Source organism: Cryptotermes secundus, unplaced genomic scaffold (assembly GCF_002891405.2).
Source record: "Cryptotermes secundus unplaced genomic scaffold, Csec_1.0 scaffold518, whole genome shotgun sequence".
NCBI lineage: Eukaryota > Metazoa > Arthropoda > Insecta > Blattodea > Kalotermitidae > Cryptotermes > Cryptotermes secundus.
In genome coordinates, this window is record NW_019731580.1 from 508,863 (window position 1) to 534,451 (window position 25,589).

Below are 25,589 nucleotides of genomic sequence, written 5' to 3' on the forward strand. Positions count from 1 at the left end.
AGATGTTGAGGACCCCACAGTAACTAGACAATCGGCTCAAAGATGGCGGTAAGGTTGTCAGCCTTATGCGCTGGCCACGCTTTACTCCCCAGGAAAATTATTTAATTAATTCCTGGCACTCATTTCTGTTAGAGGCTGAGTAGACCCCAGGGCCATAGTGCGGCCTGATGGATAAGGTCATTTGAAAACAATCCAGTGACCTCATCGGGACTTGAACCTGTGACCTTCCGGCTTGCAGCATAGTGCCTAAACCAACTATGCTACCGTGTGCCCCCGCAATGACCATAAGAAGGGAAATAAGAAAAATAACAAGGTACAGATGTAATAAAAATAAAATAAGATTAGTGTGACTATTTCTTTATGAAAGAGACAGAAGTCCCTTTGGCAAAAGTAGCTGGGATGCAGGGAAGCTGATGAACATCCAGGCAGGTCTTAATTTATTGACAATATATTCCTTGTCCAATGCAAATGAAACTCAAGCATCACATAGTTTTATCTCATCGAAAGATGCAATTAAAAATATGAGCCATTAATCTAAAATAATCTTCACTATAACCAAACTGAGAAGCAACATTTTCTATAGCATCATCTGACTGCGAAGGCTGAGGACTCCTGGGAGCCTTACTAGCAGCAGTCTTTGTATCTGGAACACCTATTGCGGAAGACCAGCTACGTTTACTACTTGAAGGCTCAGACTGAGGTTGATGTTTCACATTATGATCAGAATGGATGACTTTTGGTTTGAATATCAGTGTCTGACTTGCCTCCACATTGGTGCTTTTCTCTTTTGGACCCACCTCAGTACTTAGTGCAGACGTCACTGAATCTAATTCTTTCTGTGGTCCTGAATCTTGAGTTCCTTCTGCCTGTCGCACTGATTGCCATGCTTGTTCGGATACTTGAAAGCCAGCACTAAGCCTAATATTGTGGTCTGCAGTACCATGACTGGATTCCTGCCTACCACTGTCATGTGGAATGGATCTTGAATCCACTTCAAAGCTGCTTCCTGCTTGCCTTGAAAAAACATTATCCAGTTCAAAATTTGAGTGTTCAGTGTCATGTGCAGTATCAAGAGTCTTTGGGTTATCGGTCTCCTTGGATGGCGAATCACGCCACAGACGTCGAACTACAGGAAGTGAACTTGCACTGTATGGCCGCTTAGAGAGAACCATTGCTGCTGCTGATCCTGGAAACCGGCTCCAACTGATTCCCTCACCAGTAAAACTGCGGCTACTTTCAGTGCCATCTCGAATGTTACGTAGGTTGCGTTTTGCATAGTCCAAGAAAAGGGCCTGTAAGAAAATGTATGTAATAATGTACTTTGTGTGCAGTGTAACTAGACAGACACTACAAAAAAAAAAAAAAAGATAAAGCTATCCCTGCAATAGGCCATGGAGACCCATAGGGTTGTGATACGTTGAGGATCCATATTATCTAGACAACTGGCTCACAGATGGCAGTAAGGTTGTAAGCCTTATGCACCCGCCGCCCTTTACCCCCAGGAAGATTCCTGGTACTCATTTCTGTTAGATGCTCATTCCACCCCACGGCCATAGTGTGGCTGGAAGGATTAGGTCAATTGAAAAAAAATCCACCTCATTGGGACTCGAACCCGTGACCTTCCGGTTTGTAGCATCAACCAACTACGCTACTGCATGCCCCAGGCACTACAAAAGACAGTCTTCTTAAGTAGCAAAACAATTATTACTATTTTTTTTATAATTGGTGTTCACAAAAAAACTGTCACTGAATAGGAGCCATAGTGATTCAATTCACCCTAACCACCTACTTTCCTAACATTCAATCTAATATTATCCTCCCACTTATGCCCAGGTCTCTCAAGTTGTCTCTTCATGTCAAACATTTTTGGACTAAACTTTTACAAGCATTTCTCACCTGTTTCATACATGCCACATGCCCTATCTACCTCATCATCCTTGACTGAATGATATTAGGGCAAACAAGAAAAATTATGAAGTTAAACATCATGTAATTTTCTCGTTTTTCTTACTCGCAGCTTTCTTCTCAAAAATCTTCAGTCTCTGTTCTTCAATGACAGTCACTGGCCCAATTTTATATCCACACAAACCAACTAAAATGCTAGTCTTGCACATTTTAATCTCCAGAATTTTAGAGATAGTACAGGAAGATGAAAGATTCTGAACTGAATAGTAGCAAACATTTCTTGAAATGTATCTGTTCATGAATCATTTTATTTGTTATTGTCATTCCCAGGTACAGTTAATTCCCATTTATTAAGCAGTCAAGCATTCAGAATTCTCACACAACATGAAGAAAATTCAAAGAGAATTTGCTGTTTTTGTAAAATTATTCAAAAACAAAGTGGATGGGTACATATGTTAACTTGCTATGGAGTAGTTCACCTAGCTGCCACTTATATCACTGTCTACTAGCAGGTGCCATTGGTCATGGCGATGCACAATTACAGCAGAGACTGGTTTAACTTGTAATTATACGACAGTATCCACAATCTTTCACCAGTCAATCTGTTGTATCACTTACCCACACAAGAATTATAGCAAAAACATGATTATCTGGCTTTGAAATAAAAAATGGAAATTTTGAACAAATTGGAAAAGAGAGAAATCACATGAAAATTGGGGTCCATCAGTTTTCCTCATACAACTGACACAATCCTTTTCCCATGCATGCCACATAATAGGCAGTTTATGCACCTGAATTTTCCACAGTTTCACACAATTAACTAGCTCTAAGTTGTGGTCTTCTGCATTATGGCACTAAGTGGTACAGATGTTTCAGACATACGCACTACATCCATCCCACGTGCGGGAGATGGAGGCAGCAGGTTGTTCTGAAATGTTGGAAGCAATCTAAGACTCCCTGCTCAGAAAACCACAACCTAAATATTCCCTGCTGTGAAAACTTTCATTCTCTTTGATTTGTCAGTTATCCATATGAACATAGTGTCCTCACTGTGCAATCTGTCAGACACACACATACATACCATTTCAGTGCCTATTTCTCGTTTGATAATTTGCTTCTCCCACTGACACAAGTGATGGTCCATAAGATGCGTAATGCCTTGTGATGCCACCAGAGTCAGACTTAGCTCAAGTCCCATTGTTACACGATATTTGTCCATGGTTGACACCCATGTTGCATTTAAGCCTGATGCCACAGCCATACCACCTGCCAATGGACTTGTCACACATCTGCCAACGCCTGGAGAAGGGGTACGGCCCGTCTGCAGTCAGACAGAAACTATAACTGTAATTATTCTGGTTACTGCCCATGTCCTAATAAGGTAAGTTAACACAAATGTCATTCATAGGTAATGTTGTATGAGTATTGGAGAGGTTTATATTGTGATATGATGGCTGAAAACCAGAATAGTCCACTGCTATAAAACGATTCACTAACACACGTTCTATGGAGATGCAGATTTGTGGAAACCGACTCGGTGCGGAAAGTACTTTCCATGTCAATGGAATAAACAAACAATTTCCATGGATGTGCACAAACAACAAACATTATCCATGGATACATGCTAGACTATATAAGGAGACATGCAGAGAAGAGCAATTCATTTGTAAGACACTCCTCGTTCCAGGCACTCACAGCAGAAGAAGTGACCGATTCGCAAAACAGAACAAAATCAGCTACAACAGAAGAGAAGTCACTCATAGTCCAGTAAGGAATGGAGTCGGTCTTAGACAGTCATTGATTGTAAGCTGTTATAGATGATTGTAATAGTAACAGAAATGCCAGTAAATCCAATCATCCCATCCATAACCCGTTATATTCATCATGCAAACCCCTAGACATGACAATATCAATAAAACTGTTTTATTAGTTTAAAGTTTTTTAATAACACATGTACCTAACTTTATTCTGTCCATAATGCTGTATATTTCTTTTATTCTGATCGCCAAACTGTCATGATTATCCATAAATTTCTCTCTTCCTAATAATCAACTGAAATGTCTACCAAAATTTTCTAAACTGGAAGAAGTTTTTGCTTTTTATCACTTTTGAAATTTTATACTACCAAGAAATCATGATATATCAACACACTTAAATAAAATTTTTGCCAAATATTTTTTATATCACTTATCACACCGATACTAACGTCCCTAACATTTAACACTGTGTTTTAAGATATGACTGTATTCCAGTTTACACTTAATTATAACAGCAGATATTCTTACTTAATCTTGTACACCAACCATCAGTCACTTTGCATGTTAAATACACCTAGCACAATGGATGTTAAACTTCAGACAATAGGAAAAGTTCAAGAAAACTATAATATTATAGCATGTAGAGCCGTTACCAGGCAATGACCGTGAGATAAGCAAATGTGCAAGAGCCGTTATTGGGTAGCAACTTCACATACAAAACATGTTCCCACGGAATTGATTTGAGCAACAACAGTAGAGCTGTGTTTTCTGTTGGTTCGAGTCGACATGTTATAACTGAGACACGTTTAGAAGTTAGCTGTGAGACGGTGGTCAGCTGGGGATGGTGTGAGCATGGAAGCTGAGGGATCCCCACTGTTAGAATCCATTATCAGGAAACGACTAGTGAAGAGTGAGAAGAATGTATGTGTGCTGTAGTTACAGTGGTATTTGGAGTGTGTAATTCCGTGAGACTGTTATAATTACCAGTAGTTACGGACCACAAGGGGTCAGTAAGTTGAATCTCCAACCAAAACCTAATCTATAGACACTCCATTAAATGATAATACAATAGAATGACCCCTGTCACAAACATTCAGAGAATCATTAGATATAATCACCCTGCAGAAAAGCAAAGTATGGAACTGTTGTAAGGTGGGCTGTTTTCTAAACGCACCGCTGAAAACAAATAAATTAATGAACCACAACATATTTCTTTCTGATATAGTATCTCAAGGAATTGCATCTCTTACATGACCTGTAGGTTCAATAGCTTGACATCAGGCCTCTAACTGAGTTAGGGATTAAAGTTAGCTATTACTAATGGACCCAACTGAGTAGGTGTCCCCTACCCCCTCACCAGAGGATGGAAACAGATCCAGTTTCTGAAACATTGAGTTTTTTAAAATACTGACTGATGCAATAAGTCCAAAAACTCAATAATCCAGAGCGTCATACACCACTGTCAGTACATACTTACTCTGCCAAGAGCCGAGGTGCAGATATTGGCAAATGCAATCAGGGATCCGAAAGTTAACGAGGGTAGTACTTCCTGTGACATTGTGGGGGAAGGTCTGCTGAAGCTCAATGCTGGTGCTGTGAAAGTAATTTCCACAAGAGGTTCCCACTCCACCTCACATTCTCGAAAGTCAGTCAGCAGACTTACAACACTGGGAGAATACGGGATCAAGGTGGCCATACACAAGCACACCACATCCAACAGCCTGTAATCATTGAATAGAATACCTTGAGAGTCAAAGTGATTGGTCTTCATAATGGAGACAAACTGTACTTTCTGTGAAGTAGAAAAATAATTTGTAAATATTATTTAGATGAATTTCATGCTTCAAATTGTTGAGACAGGGATTTAAAATGCATCAATATTCATGTCCACTCCACTTAATAGTGTATGGACTGCTGCTTAGTCAAAGGAGGAACTTTCTTGTACTTTCTCACACAAAATGCATGCAGATTCAGTCTGGGTAATGTAAGCAACGGAGAACTCCCCACAAGCAGTGACGTGGCGGATGAGTCAGCGTTCCCCTCCCCCCTCCGCACGGTAACGTAACGCACAACGCGCGGTGACGCAACAGGATGACGTGGCACCGATTCCTACTGTGACGTGGCACGCAACAGGCAAGCACTGCGGCTATATAAGGGAACTGCACAGCAGCTACGAGTTAGTTGTAACGGGGCCATCGCCGAAGACAGTTCCGAGTTAGTTCCAAGCAAGCCTACGAGCGAGTGTCTTATCAACGAGTTCTCAGTTCGCAAGTTACGAGCTACACACGCGTGTGCGAGAATCAGTGATAGTTCGTGATAACCAGTTATATTTGTAGCGTGTACTTCAGCGAGACTTGTATAGCTCCCGCGCTATTAATACGTGAAGACTCTGGAAGATTGTGTTAAGAGATTTTGTTGTAGGGTTTGTAAAGTGTGGAAACCCGTAACATTGTGATAATTAATTGTAGCCGATATTTGTAGATTGTTCAATAAACCAATTAACGATCTCTACGGTGTATTCAGTAATGAAACACGTTACAATATTCATGTCCACTCCACTTAATAGTGTATGGACTCCTGCTTAGTCAAAGGAGGAACTTTCTTGTACTTTCTCACACAAAATGCAGCAGATTCAGTCTGGGTAATGTAAGCTATTCATTCTATGATCGCCTATTGTGTGGATACTTGCCTATTCTGAATACTAATGAGATGTGGTGAAATTTCTGGATCTTCTGTTACCATAGCTTTGAGATGCTGGGTTGAGGCTATCGGTGGCCTCTCAACCATGATCTTCAGTAATCTTGGATGAATGAGATATGACACACAGCTACTGAGACACACCATCACAGCTTTCTGAAATTCATATTGACAAAGACAAAAGGTCACTAGTGTATCTAGAATTAGAACAAGGTGTTGAGGAGAATATTTGGACTGAAGAGAGATGAAATGACAGGAGGTTGGAGAACACTGCATAATGAGGAGCTTCATAACTTGTTCCCTTCTCCAAGTATAATTAGAATGATCAAGTATAAAAGATTATTAACGCTGTTCAGTGTGACCGATAATGCTGTATTTCTTAATCTTTCATCCTTTACATCTTTCAGTTGGAGGGACAATCTTCAGATGGACATGATCAATATTTCTGTTTTGACATGTTCGACTGAACCATATACGAGTATGTGCACTGGTTCTTAGTAGTTTCCTTTTTGTACTGGTGTATTGATTTACTAGTACTGCTTGCACTGCTTCGATAAGGAACAAGTCAAGCAGAATGACATGGGTAGGGCATGTAGCACCAATTGGGAGAAGAGAAATGCATATGGGATATTGGTCGGAAAAATCATAAGGAAAAAACCACTAGGAAGAGCAAGACGTAGGTGGGTGGACAATATTAAAATGGATCTCAGAGAGACAGGATTGGATGGTATAGAGTGGACTGATCTGGCTCAGGATAGGGACCAGTGGTGGGCTCTTGTGAACACGGTGATGAACCTCTGGGTTCCATAAAATGCTGGGCAGTTCTTGAGCAGCTGCACAATTGGTGGCTTCTTAAGCAGGACTCAGCTCCATGAGTGAATGAATGACTGTATCTAGAATTTAATTTGGTGTAAGATATTTTTAAAAATCAATTAACAATAATTTCTGTGAAGAACTTAACACATATTTTCATCCAATTGCCACAATATCTTTTTAAAACACGAATCTGATGTTATGAATGCCAACGTCATGTAAAAAGCTACATAAAAACAATGCTTACTGCAATAAGACACAGAAGCTAGATAAACTGAAAACAAACCAACGTTTCCCCATGATGCTGCAGGCAGTATCTACAAACATGCTTGTCACGCTCAGTTGCATATTCAACATGCTGGTGCCCAATTTCAAAATTTGCTGTAACATGCAAGGAATGCAATTCCCCATCCTCCCTACTTGCCAGACTTAGAACCCTGAGATTTCACTTCGTTTCCCAAATTTAAAATGAAACTGAAGGGAAGACATTTTGAAACAGTACCTGACATACAAAGAGAATCATAAGTGATACTCTACAGTATTAAGGAAAATGACTTCCACAGTGCCTTTGAAGCATGGAAAAAGCAATGGGATCGCTGTATACATTCCCAAGGAGACTGTTTTGAAGGAGATGGCAGCCAAAATTAAGTTAAGCCAGCAGTTCTTTTTGACCTAGTCTGGGAACTTGTTGATAGCACCTTGTACAACCTTTTATGTTTTGCTTTGACTTAGATTCAACATCTCAGTTTTGCATGCTATGTGAGTTGGAAACATTAAAACTACTGTGAATATGCACTACTTAGAAGAGATCAATCCATAACACATAAAAGAAACCTGACATGTATCAGAAGAAACATTATTCATAAACAGCAACTGTAGGAAATTGTATCAGTAATAATGCAACAGTGGTCATCAGTATGTTAATAATAATATATTTTTGCATAACCATCTCTGTCACTATGACAGTGACACACGGTATTTCAGTACTGCGTACGTATAAAATCTCCATAGTTCACACAAGTTTAGATGACTTACCATGATGGCAAACATTGACTTCTCATGAGTAAGTCTCCAAGTGTACTTGTACTTTGATAGTTCCAGAATCAACGTGAGAGCTGTTACAGCCAGATCCAAGGGCCACTTGTCCAGTGAGTGACGAATGTCCATGATGCATGCGATGATATGTTCCTCATGAATTCCCATGAATGTTATCACTTCATCCAGAAACAAATGTTTTTTAGTCTGTAGCAGGACAGTAAGCATTTCCAGAGCAGGCTTGTACACTTGTGGCCAGTTGAGTTCTGTCCAATGTTTTGGTCTCTGCCAATATAAATATGTTGTCAAGTCACACATTTCTGACAATATTACAAGGAAAAGAGCACTTTATTTACCCTCAAACCTTAATTTTAACCACACGATGTAACATGAAACAGAATTTTATATTGACTCTACAACATATGCAACAATAAAAAAAGGAATGATGAAAATGTATGTTGTTCTTGTGGCTACAGGTATGAATTCACGTGTTCCCAGCTTTCTGTATTCCATCTCAGGATTCAGAGCAATTTCGTTGTTTTCTTGAGCTTTAAGGCAACACTTTTAAAACAAAATGTCATATTCTTTTATAAGTTTTGAGGTTTTCATGCAGTTATTGTTCAGAGTAGATTGCGACACCATGTAGTTTTGTGGGCAGATTCTGATATTTTCAAGGAATATACTGCCTCCATCCTCAGGGTTCTTGAAAATGGAGGTGGCATGTTATTGTGAAACAACACTATCCACCCACAAGACTATACGGTGTTACAACCTACATGACCTGGTCAGAACTCAAACTATAGTTGGGTTCTAGCAAAGAAACCATAAGTAAGGCCTGAAGTAGAACTGAAACTGTTATTATATACAAATGAGAAAAATATTTATAAAACAAAATCTTAGATCTTGAGGAACATGAGGAACTGTAATTGAACGTTAAGGTGTAACTAGACACCAGAACAAGTCACAAGTGTTACTGCCTGATCCAAGTAGCTCAGTAAATTGGAAGTTGCTGGTGGTTGGTTTCCAATGCTGCACTTTCAACAGTTAAGTCATTTGTGCTTTTAACCTCAATTGGCTGGCATGTCTGTAACTCATTTTCTATTAGGACACCACTTGCACAAGTGCAGTTGTGCCGCCAAGGTAAACTAGAAGTTATAATTTAGCATGTAAATGGAATGACATTCCTCCTACTCCTCCTCCTCCTCCTCAGCAGCAGCAGCAAAACAGCAGTTTTTGAGACATAGCCTTCCTTAGAAGATGGCACTGGACAGCATGCAGTTTTCACTTCTTTGGATTTTGCAACAATAATTTGTTTACAGAGCAAGGTCATCAGCCTTGCATCCCACCCCCAACCTGGAGGACCAGGTCCCTGTATTTATGTTGCCCAGTGATACCCCCAGGCACTGGGTTCCCTTTTCATCACCCTCTATGACTTGCAGAGCTATGGGGGAGGTATTCTAATCTGCCTCCACACTGGGAGAAGGACACTCACTGTTGATGAATTCACTTGCTCAGTGGCTTCTTCTGGTACCGATGGAGGAAGAAGCTGCACCCACAAGTGCTGCATCACACCTGAGTGAATCATACTCTCAGAAAACTCCGTCTGAGAGAGCACCAGAAGTACATTCATCAGTGTTACAGCAAAACTGAATTGCCCAGGCATCTGTAAAGAGCAAACCAAATTCATATTTATTCATAATGTAAATGCATGTGAAAGACCTCTCTATTCCTCAGAAAGTGTTTAATGGAACTGCATATTACTGCGGTGCTGTGTTCACACGATACATATGCATGTGTGTGCATATGTGCAAGCACCTGTCCGTGTGCATGCATGTATATACATTCAGGTGTATATGACAGTTTGTTAGACTGGGACCCCACACCTTCACAGGAAAAAATATGAGATAACAATAAGGGTCAAAGTATTAATCTCTAATTACATGGAGGATGTGGCCCACAGCTGCAAGGACCTTGCTGACCACTTTACACTGTCTGAAGTTACCCTGCCATCCATCACTCCAGGTCAGTATATTAAGCAATTTCTGCATCAGACACAGGCTCAGTGTGCAAGTCATGTGACCACATGGGGTGACTTCCTTCTCTTGACCCTTCTCATCTTCCATTTCTTCAGATTTACATTCTTGTTGCGTTTGCTCTCCGGACTGCACGCAGTCATCAAGCCTGGGTATACACGGCAAGTTGTACACTTCGATGCCTACGATCTGACAGCTTGCTTGCATTAGACAGTCTGCTGTGATGCTATCTGAAACATCATAAAAATAAAATTTAAGAGTCCTTCTCTGTTGATGATCTTAGGTTAGAATCTTGTCCAGATTTCTTTGTTTGAACCCTGAAACCTTGCTTCAGCTATCTTCAGTGTTACTGCCAACACTACCAACAAGAACTTTTAAATGTGGACTTCTGAAGTTCTGCCAGAAGAGCAGAAGCTAAATGGACAAAAGACTGTGCATGGTGGAATAAAATAAAACAACAATGACACCACATTAAGTATCTTCAAACCTCCACAAAGAATGTTTTTCAAAATTTATTTAACAACAGTCTTTAAAGCCATGAAGAATCAGATGAAAGGATGAATGTGAATAATGAACTGGGAAATACATGAAAGGAAGCAGTCTTGGCCTATTTTAAGGCACTATCCCAACAACTGCCTAGAAGGACTGAAGAAAACAACAAGAGCCTTAGCCTGTGTACCCAGTCTCAGTGTCGTATACCACAATGTCGGGCGACAGAGTGGATACTTGTACCTGTGGGTTGGTCTGGACGGAGTCGGTTGAGCGGCTAACGTCGTCCGTTGTTTGGTGAGATGAACTGCTGGAAGATGCTAAGATTCAAGAGAGTTTATTACACAGTAAATAATTGTACAAATGTAACAACAGCAAATCTGCTTAAGGCTTGAGCAGTGGCCGACTCCTAACTGACAAAGTACCGTCCTACAGACTAAACTTCGTGATCAGATTAGAAAGCGTTTTGGATGGTTTGGGTCAGGGTTCTTATAGCCCTGTCTGTAGGGGTGGGGGTTGCGTTAAAGCTTCCCTGGAAGATACAAGTTTCATCAGATAGGGATGTTCTAGAACATTCTATTGTTATTTCATATGGTGGGTCTTCTAGGACCTTGGCTTGCTTTCTCGGACTTTGACTGATGTTTTCCAGTTTCTCTGTGAAGCTACGTGACTATTCTTATTTGCTTCCTTTAGTTCAAAATAAGTCTTGTTTGCCCTCTGGCAGATAACATCGGTGAAAGTCGAGTTACAGTATGTGACAAGCCTGTGCTGTTCCGTTTCACAATTCTCAATAAGTATTACATGTGGATTTAATAAAATGTTACTTATGAACCAAAACCCTTGTAATTATTTATCCACCATATACCTGTTATCTTAATGATTTCTACTACATTACACCGTCATATACAACACTACTATATTACGCCGTCATATACAACATCAGGTCCAAGAACTGAAGCCGTTTGGCAGGAAAAGTGATGGCAACATTCTTCTGGGACTGGCAGGGTGTTATCCATGTTGACTTTCTGATAGATGCCAGAACAGTCAATGCAGCTTATTACTCAGACCTCCTGGCAACAGACGTGAAGGAAAAGTTCCAATCCAAGTGGAAGACAGGTGGAAAGCGGGTAGCCTTCCTTCAAGACAATGCACGCCCACATACGTGGTGTGTTCAAAAAGTATCGAACCTTCTTTTTTCCCATGTAAACCAATGAAGCGCGGGAGGCTCCCTTCGGTGGAGATGTGGAGGGGACATTCATGCGCAGTCGCGAATTTTTTCCTGCCGGCAGAAAGCGTGAGTCGCTGGCAGTCGGCCTATGAGTGAGGACGTGTAGTGAGCGCTTGTCGGATTCCAGTAAGGTGTAAACTGACGGAACAACATGAGCAGTCAAATTTTGCCAAAAGCTTGGCGATACCCAAGTGGAAACCATTCGCAAGATTCAACAGGTTTTCGGGGATGATGCCATGAGCAACTCACGGATAAAGGAGTGGTACAACCGCTTCAAAGATGGCCGCACATCAGTTGACAGTGAACTGCGATCAGGCAGACCCTCAACAAGCTGAAATGAGAATGTCATTGAGCAAGTGTGGATTTTGGTCATGGAGGACCGTCGTATCACAGTCCGAGAACTTGTGAACGAGATAGGGGTAAGTATTGGATCGGTACATTCAATTTTGACCGAGGATTTGGGCATGAGGAGAGTGTCTGCGAAATTCGTACCGAAACTGCTAACAATGGAGCAGAAGCAACGCCGTCTGGAAATTGCACAGGACATGCTGGACAATGCAAACAGTAACCCCAACTTTCTGAACACCGTGATCACAGGCGATGAGTTGTGGGTTTATGGGTACGACCCGGAAACCAAGATGCAGTCATCACAGTGGAAACATCAAACATTCCCGACGCCAAAAAAAAGCATGGCAGGTCCGCAGCAATGTCAAGGTCATGTTGGCCGTTTTCTTCGACTCCCATGGGGTTGTGCATCATGAGTTCGCACCACAAGGCCAAACCATCACAAAGGAATACTACCAGGAGGTCCTTCGACGCCTTTGTGATGCTGTGTGGTGTGAACGACCAGATCTGTGGGCAGGAAAAACTTGGCAGCTCCATCATGATAATGCATCTGTCCATTCTATGCATCTGATTCAGACTTTCGTCGCCAAACACAACATCCCTGTGGTTCGTCAGGCTCCCTACTCCCCCCACATGGCTCTATGTGACTTTTGGCTATTTCCCAAGCTGAAAATGCTGCAGAAAGGAACCTGATTTGAGTCAAGAGAAGACATCATGCGGAATGCGACGGCCCGGCTTATCACCATTCCAAAAGACGTGTTCCAGAAGTGTTTCCAACAATGGTGGAAGTACTGGGTGAAGTGTGTGCATTACCAAGGAGACTACTTTGAAGGGGATTAGGGTTTTGTACCTCCAAATCAATAAATGTATTTCTGCTGACCAAAGGTTCGATACTTTTTGAACACACCATGTATGGCAAAAACAAAAATGGAAACCCTCCAGAAATTGAAATGGAACCTTGTGACACATCCGTCATACAGTCCCGATTTGGTCTGAAGTGATTTCTACCTGTTCGGATGGCTCAAATCAGACTTGCAAGGCATGCAGTTTGTGGACAACGCCGTCATCCAGACTGTTCGGGAGTGGATACGCCGCCAACCACAAGCCTTTTTTGAAAAGGGCATCAGGATGCTTCCAGAACTTTGGAAAGAATGTGTTTGCTCCGGAGGGGAGTATGTTGACGACTGACATATGCAAGTAAGTGTTTGGCAATTATGTTTTTTAAAAAAAAAATCAAGTCCCAGTCATTTTTGAACCACCTTGTATATCTAAAAATGTTGCTTTGAATACTCCTTCTTTATATTGAAAATGACTATGGAAACAAAGCAAAAAATTATTATATTTCAAAAAGGCATTGTAAATCAGATGGGCCTTGATACGTAAGATCATGTCGGAACATTATTTTGAAAAATATTACACTAATGTTCAACGTACCCTCCCGAATTCCATGACGAAGCAGGTGGACCAGACGTAATGCCAATGCAAGGCTAGCTTCTTTGGCACGGATATGAAACGCATCATATGAAAGTGACACATGATAAAGAATTTTATGCAGCTGAGTAAGTGTCAATTTTTCATCTTCTATGGAGTCCCTACAACAGAGATTATCAATATACCAATGACAGATATGCTTCAAAATGGATAACATGTTTTATAAATGTGTTATGTGAATCTGCTTACCTCACCGTTAATGACATTCACTTACTTCAGAATTAAATTTATTTAGGCATGTGTGAACTTCTTCAGTGCTAGATGAGATGAAGATGAGAATGGAAAGAATTTTAATAATTAAGATGAGAATGAGAATTTTCTCTACGACATAATTTCTTTCACTGTAATCACAATTTATAAAGCTGCAATGTCACAATGTACTATGTTGTACCACATATCCCTTTCAATATCACATCCTCCTTCGAAGATACATTTTCAGAAATAACTAATTAAAAAAAGAATTCTACACTCATGTCTTTCTTCATTACAAAGAGAAAGAGGGAGATGAAGACAGATTGTGTTAATGAGTTGATCCATGCTAATATTGCCAACCACTACAATTCTTAACACTTTGCGGACCGGCGATTTAAATATTTAAATTACCCTGGGGACCGGCATTTTTATACCTACTACCCTAACTTGTGCACTGTTCACTTTAAAAATTAATATAAAATCTCCAAATTAATTTTATGAACTATAATTTTTGGAGAACACTTACCAATGCTCCTAGAAGTGCTTGAGAGTGTGATATTCCTGGAAACATTCCCCTTTGTGAAGTGGCATTATACACTTTCAAATGTAGACAGTCATAGTCCTTTTTCTGTGAACTGCGCAAACACGGCATTGCCTAGAAGGATGCTTCCCCTCAGAATGTTCACTCTTCACAATTTTCAGGAGGGTATGTTTCTGCATATCACCCCGAGAGTCGCCCAGGGGTGTCCACATGAGGCCTGCGTGGGGTGGGAGTTCATGGGCTAGGTCGCACTAAGTATGTCTGACTTTGGTTCTGCCGCCACCATCTGGTCTGTAGCCCAAGCCTTTGCCACATTCATCAGAAATGCTTCGTATTTCAATTTAGAATCAGGGTTTAGATTTTTGTAAACCAAAAATGAATTTAAAATGGCACCATTTAAAGCCACAAGGTAACTTTCACTTTTATTATCTGTGGCCACAATTCTTTGTTGACCCCTGTCACTTCCACTGTCTGAGTCACTAATCACTACTCCTCCACAAGGCATGTCAGATAGCTCATCGGAAAAGCTTGCCTTCAACCGCTTTTGACCTTGAAACATATTCCCCTCTGTTAACTTCCTGCCTGGTACATAAACAGCTCGAAGGGGCAAAGTTTATTTTCTTTTGGAGTAGGGACCCTAGCCAGTCAGGTCAAGTTACTGAATACCTAGCATACATTCTGAAGATTTATTATGCAGTATTCATTGCAGTTGTCTGGCGCCAGAGCAAGGTATAGTGTGTTACAACATAACGTGTCCTAAAGTCATAATAATATGCCACCGGTCCGCCACGTTTAAAAGCGAAAAATCATTTAAAGGGCGCGCGGTCTGCAAAGTGTTAAGGATCAGGTAGTTCTTGTGTTACTGCACAAAGCAAAAGCAATTATCTGAAAATGCTCAGATTTTAATAGTGAGAAATTAATGCTGGAATCAAGATGGAGATAGTTTTCCTCTGGATTCAGTCATAAAAATTCGAAACTTGCACATGCCTAAAATATACTGTTGTAAAACTAATTACACTACACATACTGAACTGAACAGTTATTTTTTCCTACACACTTTATCTAAAATGTATCATATTGAAGAGGTTTCAAATGAAAGTTGCAGGCCTTAATGAAATAGACATTTTACACCATGCATATGGTACAGTTTTCTCTGTGCTTAATTAATCAGAAACCACTCCATGTATAAGGGAATGAAGGTACAGATCCACATATTCTTAACCTCGGTACCACATAGGGAGGTGTGTGGCAAATCATGGCTTGACTGTTTATTCCCTGGGTAAGAGCATCCAGTATTCCCTGGATATGGGGTTGGTTGGCCCCCAGAATCTGGCCTGGTTGCTGTGGAGAAGAGAAAAATCTCTTGCCCCTGACAGGATTGGAGCCCTGATCCTGGGCCATCCAGCCCATAGCCTATCATTATAATGAACTATGTCAATTCATTTTCATGCTATATATCAATTTTTTACATGAAGAGCCATTATTGAAGATAATAATTATGTGTGATTTAAATTTCATGTGAAGAAGGGATTATACTGGACTCACAGAGGTCAAAATTAGATTTACTCATCATATTTCAGTGTAGGCTCTGAAATATTAACAAAAGAACTAACTAAATCTACAGACCAGAGTCCTTCTTTAGAAAGTAACTGTAATTAGTGTATATCTGCCTGATGATGACTTTTCATAAGCCAAAACATGTAGCAGAACAGCATTGAAATCAATAAACTCGTTATACACAGTTGATGTAAATGAGATTTTGAAAGCTGTGTTGTGACGGATAAAACAAGCGATTAGTGTAACCTGACTACTCCAGGAATTCCGTCACTTTTTATGGAACCCAAAAGTTCATTACCACACTCACAAGAGCTCACTACTCAATACCAAGTTCCATAAAAACCTATTATGTGGTTTCAGGGATAAGATCTGCAGATGGACACGTAATTTCCGCATTATGTGTTTACATTATGCATTTAATGCAAAGAACCCATATAAATTTCACAGTTTGAACAATGTTATGCTTACCAAAATGTAGGTACTAATACCATTCACATTTCATAATTGTGTAAGCTGTCAAAATGGACACAAAGCAACATAGTCATACCTTCCCCACTTTGTAGTGAGTATTAAGCAGAGCTCAGCTAGGAGAACAATCGATTTCATGCTTCCCATTTCCTCCAGTTCCTGAATTAGTGCTCTGCGGGCATCATCTGCTAAAAAGTATTTATGTTCTGGTGTTAATTCAAATGGCAAGTGCTTCATTGCAACTATCAGAAAGTTCTTCCAGGCAGTTGCCAATGCTATATTTTGTGGATATTTTTCTTCACCAGACACCTCCATCAGCTGTTCCTTCACAGTAAGTGACTCTACAACAAACTGTACAAAAAGATTGCATGAAGCAGCACTGCTACTTTAGGAGGGCTATTCGGAAAGTAACCTCTGTAAACTCTTAACAAAACAAGCAATGAGAAATATTTTTATTGTATAAAAAATACGTACATACTTAAGCTACTTCTCAACATAGTCACTGCCAGAATTGAGGCACTTGTCATATTGGGGAATAAGTTTTTGTATGCCTGTGTCACAGAAGTCTGCTGCCTGTGAGAACAGCCATATTTTTACACCTTCCATCAACTACTCATTATTGCTGAAGCTCTGTGATCCCAACCAGTTCTTCAGGTAGGTAAACAAGTGGTAGTCGCTTGGAGCGGATCAGGGCTGTAAGGAGGGTGGTCAAACAACACCAAGTAGAAATGCTCCAGTGCAACTGTATACAGACATACATTGTCATGGAGGAGAACTACACAGGATGCCAGCATTCCACATCTTTTGTTCTGAATGGCCCTACATAATTTTTTTAGTGTTTTGCAATACAAAACATGGCTGAGCACATAGGTGAATTATTTCTTTGACACAGGCATACAAAAGCTTATTCCCAATACAACAAGTGCCTCGATTTCAGTGGTGACTACATTAAGACATAGCTTAAGTATATATGTACTTTTTGTACATAACTTTTTTCTTCTTCATTGCTTGTTTTGTTAACAGCTCACTGGAGATTACTTTTCAAATAGCCCTTGTATATTTCTTTTGCTAATTTTGATCATCTAGATGTTCATAAGAACATTCTAAATTCCATTAAGTAACTCTGGAAGTAGAACATATACAATTAACAGTAAATTCTGCAAAAGGACATGATGCGGAGCCAGTTCTATCTACTCCTTACTTTCACAATCTCACAATCTACATATCTCCTTAAGATCCACCTTAATGATATTCTCCCATTTTTTCCTTCAATCTTTGAAGTGATCATGCTCCATGAAATTTCCACATACAAATAATGTACAAGGGGAACATGATGAAGAATCTGTATATGTAAGACTGGAAAGGATTATCTTCAAAGTGCACACTTTGTGATTATACACATGTCAATGGTCTTTGTGTTACCTTGTTTCAGATACAGATATACTGATGGAAATTTTAAACAAAACAGATGCTAAAAAAAAAAAGAGGGTTAAGACAGGCACTGGAAGACATAAAAGAGTTGGCAAAAAAAATGAAAGGCAGAGATTTTAGGAAGAAATAAGAGACTGACAACATTTTGTCTATCAACCCACATAAAGGCAAGTACACACAACACTCACAATTTTAGGGGTGCATGAATATAGACAGGGTTTTGGATTACTGGATTTATTGATCACTTGCTGGTCCTACTACAAACAACTGTAACACTATCGCTATATCCACACTCTGCAGTTCACTGTTAAACATACTGGTGTCCTCACTCTATTACAGCCCCCACAGTCCGTCTCATGGCAACAGATCTTAACACAGGAACTACATGGCGCGTTCAAGTTCTAAGGTCTCAGATTTTTTTCTCACATAATAATCATACAAAAAATTTGAAACTTCTGTCACTTTCAACGTAATCTCCCTTCAGTCATACACATTTCTCACAACATCTATGCCATGATTCCATGGCTACTGCGAACGCTTCTGTAGGAGTCTGTTTTGACCACTGGAAATCGCTGATGCAATAGTGGCACGACTGGTGAATGTGCGACCATGGAGAGTGTCTTTCATTGTTGGGAAAAGCCAAAAATCGCTAGGAGCCAGGTCAGGTGAGTAGGGAGCATGAGAAACCACTTCAAGGTTGTTTTCACAAAGAAAGTGCTGCGTCACATACGTCCGATTATGCTGGTGCATTGCCCTGGTGAAAGAGCACACGTGCAGCCTTTCTGGCCTTTTTCTCGCAGTGCTGGAAGAAGCTTGTTCTTCAAAACATCTTGGTAGGATGCACCTGTCACCATAGTGCCCTTTGGAACGCAATGAGTGAGGATGACACCATTGCTGTCCCAAAACACGGCCACCATCAACTTTCTCAACTTGCTCGACCATGTTGTCAGACCGGCTGGTGCAGGGCCGAGATTGTTTTGGTTCGTTGTCACACGACGTTCGGCCTTCTTTGAACTGTTGCAACCACAAACGCACATTTTTCACATTCATGACACCATTACCACATGTCTCACTCAAGTGGCGATGAATTTCAATGGGTGTCGCACCACGCAAGTGGAGAAAACGAATGATTACTCACTGTTCTTGTAACGAAAACGTCGCCATTTTAGGTATCAAAAATACTCCTCACCCTCGCCGCCACCACTAGAGTTCTGTGTGCCATACAGTGCTGCCATCTCTGTCACGCATTCACAAAGAGTGCACACGTATTTTAAACTAAACCGCATGTGTCTATCTGCTTCCGGTCCTGAGAAAAAAAATCGGAGACCTTAGAACTTGAACACCCCTTGTATAAGAGTCTCACTGAATTACACATTCCAAATATCACTACACTACAGCACATGTAAAGTCTTCTCTTCGCAGCCGACCGCCACCTGAATTCATAGCGCCATCTTCTCAGCCTTCCTGGCAGGGGCCAACTCTCGACTAACTGTTCACTTGGAACTAAGTACCTCGTCTGCAGATCCTGAACTGAACTCTTCTTTATAACCACTTTGCACAAACCAAATATAAAACATCGTTCTCAACAATTCCTCTATTGTTGCTTTGTATCCATTGCAGTGGAAACTTGTTTACTGAGCTGTTGCCCAGCAATGAACGTCTCCTCTGGCTCCACTGTTCCGACCTTCAGGTGTCATGGCACAATATATTTAATATAAGCATATCTCTTCTTCATATTTCATTGAACAATGAAAAATATATCAAGTAAAATTTATAAATCAGAACGAGATACATGAATTAGATCTATATTAATTTTTTACATACCAATAGAAAGACATTTTTTAACTCCAGAATATCAGTTTCAGTTACTACAGCACCAAGCCAGCAAGTTTTGTTGTCACAGCTACTCTTCTCTCATAGGTTAATTACAGATAAAAATATAGGTAAGAAATTCCCACTAAATGTTTCTTGACTTCAAATAAAATCCCAATAAATGTCACTTACTGTCAGTAATAGCAATTTTTGTACAGATAATTTTTTATACTTGGCACTTCTACAATTAAATTTGATAGCTTCATTTATGCTACCTGTAAATAAAAGGATCTAATGGATTGCTACAGGTCAAAATGAGATTTTCGTAACAACTTTTAGTGTACACCTCCCCTACAATTTTTTTTTATAATCCATTATATAATCTGTGAAATAAAACTTGTGGACATACAAGACTGAATTCACTTCATAAAATGTGTGGGAAGCATGCATAAAAAGCGTTGTCCTTTCTCCCATGATATGAATGTCTTGACTACACGAAGCTGCGCAAAGCAAATATAGCAAGGGACTCACCTTAGACCATGTTCGAAGATAGTCATTCTCTTTGAAGAATCTTGTCAACATTACTTCCAACTTAGCATCAACTTTTCCACCATACCAAAACAAGTCCAAGCTGATAATATCAAAAACCTGGGAATAACCTTGAGCATTATAGCTGCGGGGAAAAGAGAAGAATTTCAGCTATTAATTGAATCTGAAGATAATTTCAAAAGTAAGTTCTGATTGCTGTGTGTTTCAAGTTTTCATACCAGAAACAGGTGATTATGTTGTAACGTGTTAGTGACTATACACAGGGTTTGGATTGGTAATTGGATTTACGTGGTCTGTTCAAAAAGTTTCGGAACTATTCTTTATAAATTTTTTTTGGACATGCCTGTGACTGAGTGAGCCTTACTGCCTTCAAAGTACTCCCTTCCTGCATTGATGCACCGCTCTCAACACAGGTACGACTTCTGGAAACAGTCCTGCTACGCCGCGCCAAACTCCCATCTGCGAATTTTCCATAAGCTCTTGAATTGTCTGAAATTGTCGTTCATTCAAAGTGGACTTCAGTTTGGGAAATAAGAAAAAGTTTGCCAGAGCCAGGTCAGGTGAGTAGGGTGGCTGAAGAAACCATGAGTCTCCATAAACGTTTCTTCTAGTTTGAAGAGAAATTTAATGTTAATATGCTGCTCATGAATCGTAAGACACACTCTACACACATGTGAACAAACAGCTCTAGGATGATGACTAATCACAGGAGAATAATGTGACAAAAGGATGATAGTTATGAAGCACACCACTAACCCGACACTGCTAAGACATTGAGCTGGTGCACTCTTTCAAAATTCCAAAACTTTTTTAACAGACCATATATTGAACACTTACAAATCATAACTACAAGTAATTATAACACTCTAACTAGTCTGTATATTCTACTTCTCACTACAGCACAAGCTAAGTCTTCTATGTCTACATTAGCTCTTTCCTGGTTATGAATCCCAACAATGTCCTCTCTTTACATCCTTACCAGTTGATGACTGTCTCACAACTAACTTATGACATCACTAGCCATCATTCACTACTCCCTGGTTCTACTGGCTGTCAACTACTACTGCTTCTCCAACTGCTGACAGCAACTTGCTACATAACTTCAGGTCTGACTGAAGAGCAAGCACTGTTTCCAAGAGTTCCCCTATTGTTGCATGTTGCCATGAATATGTTTATCAAGCTGTTACCAAGCAAAGGATAATTAAATCATGTCACAATATAATATTTTACCTCAACCACTGCAAGTTTCAATCTGTTTTGACCATTAGACATAGTGCAAGGGTAATACGGAACAGCTGGTTTTAACACTGTCTTTCTCCATGCATTTTATTCTGGGTGAGTTGGACATGTAATTTTTTCACTAAGAACAAGATGAGGGGCTCCACCTTACTCATATGATTATTCTAGCTACTACAAAAGAAAAAGGTTTCACTTTAAGAGATACAAGAGTCTCATAGTCATCAGACAGACCTGACCAACAAGCACCTTACCATACCACAAACCTAAACTGGGGTTTCATCTCTAATTTGGAACTTGGCTGGGCCCAAGAATCAAGAAGTAATAAACTTTAATAACTCACCTTGTTTTCTGGAAGAGTGGTGCACAGAAACCATTCCAAAAGTCACTTCTGCTTCGTAAGAAGTTGAGAACTAGTTCCTTGTGCCCAGTCCATAGAGCATGAATAAGGTTCATCAAAGCCTGATACACAGGGCTAGTGACCACATCAGGGTCCTGCAAAAGATTACAGAATACTCAAATTCAAGGAGTTACACAAATGAAATATTTTCATTAGATTTGATGTTTTTTTTTTTGGTTTATTTAATTGAACTTCTGATTGCTAATATCATAGAGCACTGAAAGACAGAATGGTCCATGAATGAATTGGAAGAGGCATGGAAGGAAGTGGTCTGGCATACTTGCAGGTATTATCCCAACAATTTCTTGGAGGAACTGAGGATAATCAGAAAAAAAAAAAGTTGCTCACGGTAGCCAGTATCTGGGTTGAGAATGGAATTCAGGATCTCTTGAACACAAAGGAAGAACGTTAACTACTCAAATGCAGTATTTGTAAAATTGTAAAATAAGCTATTGTGACTTATATCCAACTATACAGGCTTCTGACTGCCCGGCTAGAATAAATATATTTATTTATTCAGTTACAATAGTTATGGTTTATGTCATAATACTGTCAATAGCTAATACTATATATCACTGAATTGTATTATCCTCGAATTAGCATGGAGGGACTGAGGAAAACCATGAAAACCAGTTGGGGATAGTCTGTGTCTGGCTCAAATATGAACAAAGCACCAGTCAGAAGCAATACTGCCTCAGCCAGCTTGCTCATTAGGGTGACTGCAGGAACCCACATTTCTGATGTGAGAACATAGGAGGTGCAATTTTCATTGCTCTTTGTGGTGGGGGACCTGGCATGCCACAAAGTAGGGGAAGGGAAAGACATGTACAAAAAAAGCTGCACAATATCTGGGCCATCTCAAACCTGAGACCTTCTATAAAGAAGGTCAGTGCTCTCTTTCAACTGATATAATTTCCTTAATTCTCACATTTTAAGGCCAAAAATTGTTTATGTCCTATTTAAAGGCATGGAGATTGCCTGACCATACTTATATTGCAGCCATCTGAATTTTCAAATGCCAGAGCAGAATGTGCAGAACATCAAGAGTAATTTCTCGGTTCACTTACACCTTTGTTGCATATAATACAGCAGTAGCATAGAATGCGGGGTACTAAAATGTAATGTACAAGGAGAATTACAATTAAACAGTATAAGGTAGGCTGCACACCGGCATGTGTCAAGACATGTAACAGTCAAGATATGATGCAAAGAAAGGAGCACAGTTGAAATGAATGGGATTATGAAAACCGCCGCACACCGGTCTGAGTCATGACATCAGCATCATGACTCAGACTGTGCATCTTTCTTTGTGTCATGTCGCAGATATCGTGTCTTTACTGTTACATGTCTTGACACATAAAGGTGTGCGGCCTACCTTAGAGTGTTATAGTACCACGAATTTAAATAGTGTCACGCATTAGTCACTAGACATGGGACTTGGATTGATAAATGGATAACACAAATCATAACTACAAGTAATTATAATGCTCTCACTGCAGCACATGCTAAGTCTTTCCAGTCTGTTTTCATGAGCCACTGCTAGGCTATGGTTCCCCTGCTAATCTACCCCCTTTACAATTCACTACAACATACTAAATCTCCTCAGTTTGCTATGTCTTCATGTTCTCCCTGCATGGTAGTGGCTTTTGACAACACTGATTCCCTTTACTGCTTCTGTGCTCAATGGTTCCTGTCCATGCTGGCTGGTGTTTGACTTGCAACTAACTCATTTCTCCAATTCTCCAATGCAACTGACCGAGTTCTCTTTATATAATCTCAGCATGGACCCTACACAGAACACTACTTCTAGTCATTGTTTACTGGCCATTGAATAGCAAGAGCTCCTTGTTTACTGATGTCATAGCGTGTTTACTGTGCTGTAACCTAATAATGGCTGTCTCTTTCAGTTATCATGTCACAACAGTATAGCAGAGATTCAGGATGCCAACTGCAGGGGTTATAAAATGTGAAAGAAAGAGTTACAGGATCACTGCAAACAATGAAACCTATTTATGGGTATTTATTTATTTATGGTTTATTTAATGACCTATCAGTAGCTCAGACTATAGTGTTAAATGGTACAATAATTAATGAATGATTAATTGGAAAGAATTTGGAAGGAAGTACTTGCAGCCTAATTTGAGGTACTACCTACCCTGGCACTTGCTTTGAAGAGCTAAGAAATATAATAAAAGACCTCAGTAAGGTCAGCTGATGATCTCACTGAAATCTGAACCTGTCGCTTTCTGAACACAAGCCAGACGTGTTAAAACTTGAAGTTGCTCCTTGTTTATGGGTAGGAAACTTGGTATCTGAATCTCGGGCAAGAACATAAATGGAATGTAGAGTTCTATCTTCTGGGATATAACAGCATGCAGTCTGCTGAAAGTCAACTGATGTTTGAGAGGAACATGTCATTTCCATCTTCATGGTTGAAGAATAAGTCAGGCAAGAAACCAGTGTGAAGCAGATGGTAAGCAGAGCTCTGCTTGTTTCTCTGAAATGTCAGCTGACTTCCAATGGACTACGTGGTGTTATATCCCACAAGACAGAACTCTTCATAACCATCGCTGTCAGAACCTCCAATCCTATATAAATATAAAGCATATGAGAATAGGGAGCTCAGTAGTATATCCGGATCTAGAAGAGATGTAATAGGAGCCTAGAGAAAAATGCATGATAAATTGCATTGTAATTTATAAAATTCTCCAAATATTATTCAGGTGTTGAAATAAAGTACATTAAGATGGGTGAGGAATGTAGCATATGTGGGAGAGATGAGCAATGTGGAAGGAGATGCGCATGTCAGTATCTAGGTATATATGGCAGAATAATAATGAAAATGATGTTAAACAGGCTGTAATGGCGTCAAATGGATTCTTCTGCTACAGGATAAGGACCTAGGACAGGCTCATATGAATATAGTATTGAACCTTCAGGGCTCCATACAATGCACGAAACTTCTTGAATAGCTGAGAAACTATAAACTTCTTAATGACAAGCCTCCTCCTCGGAGACAGACTGCCAATGTGGTGAAACAAAACTGAACAGGCATTTCCTGATTAAGCAGCATGAGAGATGACCACACTGTCACACTGCTATCACAAGGTGGACAATTTCCAATGGGGTCAGTGGCAAACATTAAGTTAATAAACAAGAATACACAAATCAAGTTTCATTACCTTTTCGATGTTATTGAGAACCGAGCAGGCAAAAATAAGGCATCCACCTTCCACATCATCTTTCTTCTGTTTCTTCTGGAACATACGCTTTGACTCTGCAGGATAGTGAACATTCAGAAATGCATCTGCAAGTGCAGGCTGGTGTTCTACGCAGGATGTCACTAATTCCAGGATGGCAACCTTGAGGGCAGGACTTTCAATATCCGAGTTAAGACGAGCAATGAATGTGTGACGCACGACTTCCGGCTTCATTCCCATACAAGACATCAGAGCTTTGGGCATATTCTGTAAACACATTACACGTTAGGTATAGCCTTCCCTGTGCTTAATCAGTAAAATATTATGCCATGAAGACATACCAGGGAGTGGAGATATAGCTCCACAATTCTTGACCTTGGTATTAGATGGAGGAGAGTGGCCTGTTTCAC

At 40.1% G+C, this 25,589-nt stretch overlaps 1 protein-coding gene across 1 annotated transcript in view; it reads right to left on the reverse strand.

Moving 5' to 3' along the window:
- Positions 1-432: 432 nt before the first annotated feature.
- Positions 433-25,589, reverse strand: part of LOC111867188 (nucleoporin NUP188 homolog) — a gene marked incomplete in the record, with an annotated part of 57,530 nt that continues 32,373 nt past the window's right edge. Inside the window, 12 exon segments of the mRNA XM_023856790.2 lie at positions 433-1,292; positions 2,987-3,226; positions 5,140-5,383; positions 6,352-6,515; positions 8,208-8,492; positions 9,700-9,870; positions 10,148-10,470; positions 13,737-13,894; positions 16,631-16,902; positions 20,326-20,467; positions 21,923-22,074; positions 25,162-25,446. Of these exon segments, the coding sequence (XP_023712558.2) occupies positions 498-1,292; positions 2,987-3,226; positions 5,140-5,383; positions 6,352-6,515; positions 8,208-8,492; positions 9,700-9,870; positions 10,148-10,470; positions 13,737-13,894; positions 16,631-16,902; positions 20,326-20,467; positions 21,923-22,074; positions 25,162-25,446 (3,231 nt within the window).